The sequence below is a fragment of the Cibotium barometz genome, chromosome 54, assembly GCF_041138505.1.
Source record: "Cibotium barometz isolate CiBa-2024 chromosome 54, ASM4113850v1, whole genome shotgun sequence".
Taxonomy (NCBI): Eukaryota; Viridiplantae; Streptophyta; class Polypodiopsida; order Cyatheales; family Cibotiaceae; genus Cibotium; species Cibotium barometz.
Genome location: NC_141099.1, coordinates 40929965 through 40932907, shown reverse-complemented (window position 1 = coordinate 40932907; position 2943 = coordinate 40929965). Strand labels below are relative to the sequence as shown.

General features: G+C 42.2%; 1 protein-coding gene across 1 annotated transcript; it reads left to right on the top strand.

The window, feature by feature from the left end:
- Positions 1-706: 706 nt before the first annotated feature.
- Positions 707-2703, top strand: LOC147608160 (uncharacterized). The gene is made up of 7 exons (XM_086789821.1): positions 707-990; positions 1065-1157; positions 1251-1349; positions 1662-1703; positions 1812-1941; positions 2036-2137; positions 2303-2703. The coding sequence occupies exons 1-7, from the start codon at positions 769-771 to the stop codon at positions 2428-2430; spliced, it is 816 nt and encodes a 271-aa protein (XP_086645947.1). The 5' UTR covers positions 707-768; the 3' UTR covers positions 2431-2703.
- The last annotated feature ends 240 nt before the right edge of the window (positions 2704-2943 follow it).

Below are 2943 nucleotides of genomic sequence, written 5' to 3'. Positions count from 1 at the left end.
AAGATTTTTCCTCTATTCACCCTAAATGCATAGCATTGTAAAGCTCGAAACCATGCAATTACAATTTGAATATTTGAAACCGCAACAATGAGATACGCACTAAAGACCTCTTTAGAGAGAAACGTGTCTTCACAGGCTTAAGGTGTGAGCAGATTGTCAATTTGGTGTGCATGGCCTTTGTATTGTCAAGACTTAAACTAAGATGACAAATTGAGAGTATTGTAATGCCAATTTAAGATGCTTTATTATGTATCCTTTATTGTCCGTTTCTTCAGCTTCCTTGTTGCAAACTTCTACTACAATTTAGGGAGCCAGTAGTTTTTGGAGACCAATGTGAAAATTAACCAAATTTTAGGATCAAAATGGTAATTTTAATGAGCAATACGGCTAAATTAGAAATGGTGGAGTCAAATTTAAGGTCAATTTGGTAATTTAGTGGGTCAAAATGGGAATTCTGGGTCAAATTGGGAATTTGGGCATAGTGTAGGGTCAAATTGGTAATTTTTTCTATTTATTTTTTTAAAGTTGGCCTGTATCTTCGTGATTGAATTTGATGTGATGGCACCTATGGTGAAACCAGTTGTAAAGAGAGTGGGTTGGTGGTGGCAGTAGGAAGTGGGTGTAAAAATTGATGGGTGATTACACATGTCCGCGTTCCAAGTGTGGTGTGTGGGACGCCCGCCCTCTGGCTCTAAATAGAACACGGGATCTCTCTGCGTGTACTCCTCTCTTCGCTTGTGTTGCTAAGCGCACCACTGCAACTTGGCGATGGAGTCCTCTCGTACCCATGTACACCCTGGTGATAATCATCAAGAGAAGAGTGATCTCCATCACCCTCGGCTATGCAGGATCGACAGTAGTAACAGCAGCAGCAGCAGGAAGAAGAAGCTGCGCGTTCTATGCTTGCACGGCTTCCGAACCAGCGCCACCATCCTGCAGCAGCAACTGATGAAGAAGTGGGACAGCTCTCTGCTTCAGCTCTTGGATATGGTGAGCGCGACAGTGTTAGGAGAAAGAGAGAATTTGCCTTCATATTCTCTTGATTCGTGCTGTTCTCTGTGCAGACGTTCCTGGATGCGCCCTTCCCTTGCCGCGGCAAGTCCGAAGTGGAGGGCATCTTCCCACCGCCCTACTACGAGTGGTTCCAATACAACATTGTAAGGGTGTCTGCATAATCCCTATTAAGCTCCTAATTAAGGTCATCCTCAGCTTTATCTTTGCCTAAAGTTCCTGTTGTTTCGTTAATGCAGATCTTCACGGAGTACACTGGATTAGAGGACTGTATCAAGTACATCTCCGACTTCATGTATGAGCATGGCCCTTTCGATGGTTTGCTTGGCTTCTCCCAGGTATAACACTCGCATTTGGGTGAGATTAAGCAAGAGCATTTAAGAGTGATGTTGCTCACAGTATTGGGTAATTAAGCATTGAGATGTTGCTCACAGTATTGTGTAATTAATGACATTAAGCAAGATCATTTAATCGCAAGATTGGGAAATTAAGCATTGTGATGTTGCTGCCCACATAATACATTATTGTGTTAGTTTGTGAGATTAACTAAGATCATGTAAGCTTAAGATTTGGAAATTAAGCATTGTGATCATGTAAGCTTAAGATTGGGTCGATAAGTATTGTGACATTGGCTCTGTTTATTATTGCAGGGCGCTGTGCTTAGCGCTGCTCTTGCAGGACTACAGCAAAAGGTACCAAGCTTAGACTGTCTTTCCCATGTTCCCCTGCTCTAAGACAGTAACAGCTTTGTGTTAAACACATGATTAGTGTATTTAATGCGAATAGTTGCCACTCTCCAGAGCCTGGCTCTCTCACGGCATCCTCCCCTGCGTTTTGTTCTCATAATCTCTGGGGCAATGTTCAAGCAAGAGAAACTGAAGCAAGATTGCTACTCAGATATCATAAGGTGCCCATCGGTACACTTCATAGGTAGAATCATCTACTCAAAACACTATCAAAGCTTGAATTATTGATTAGCATGTCAGCTATGTTTAATACAAGATTACTGCTGTGATTAACACAGGAGCAAACGACTGGCTTAAGCCCAAGAATGAAGAGCTTCGGCAGGTGTTTGAGAGTCCGACCGTTGTCCGGCATGGGGCTAAACACACAGTGCCCAGGCTAGGTGTGTGTGAAAGCCGTTTTGGTCACGTTTCCCTCCACCCTCATTAAAATATTGCACTGCACTTGTGCCCATTAGTTGACCGTGTTTCTAGCTAGCGTTCCTTGTCATTGTGTGCGAGATTAATCTTGTTCTTGTTTTTCTTCTTTTTGGGTGGTGGTCTTTCAGATGCCGAAGCCATTGCAAATGTGCATACATTTTTAAGTCGGATGCTTGAAGACACCGACGCCACTTCCAACAAGTACGAGAGTAGCTTACGCGAGGACCATCGAGCTGAAATTGAAGTGGGTGCATAACCTTCTCGTGTCCAAACTGTGGTGGAGAGAGGAGCCTTGAATGTGTGCGCAACTTGCCAATAATAGGCATAACATACACTTCTCTACCAACAAAGGTAGCCCCTACTTATGCAATGCCTATGGAATCCAATGTCTCCCCACCTAGAGGCAAGGCCTCTTTTAATGTCTCTATAGATATAGTTATTGGAAATTTGGATGGCCACTTGGGATTCTTTCTGCCTAAATCCATGAACATCTATCATTTTTATACTACAAAATTTCGCTTTCGCGCATTACAGTATCTTTTTTAGGTGATTTTGGTTTTAGATTTATTATGATTTTTTTTAAATGCCAACATTGTTGGCAAGGGTATTCCTTTATTTCACTTTATTAAAAGTAAAGGCTTTCTCGACGATGGGCTAACACTACCTTCTAATGAGCATTTAAGTCATTAGTTTTTACCACCTCAACTTTGAAGACTTCAAAGACCTTCTTGAGGCCTTTTGCCTCTGACATAAGAGGATGAATGTTTTG

Excerpts from the sequence above, each read along its gene's own strand:
- LOC147608160 (XM_086789821.1), top strand. The coding sequence starts at position 769 with ATGGAGTCCTCTCGTACCCATGTACACCCTGGTGATAATCATCAAGAG. Across the intron at positions 1,158-1,250 it reads AGTGGTTCCAATACAACATT|ATCTTCACGGAGTACACTGG; the intron begins GTAAGGGTGTCT and ends TCGTTAATGCAG. Across the intron at positions 2,138-2,302 it reads ACACACAGTGCCCAGGCTAG|ATGCCGAAGCCATTGCAAAT; the intron begins GTGTGTGTGAAA and ends GTGGTCTTTCAG.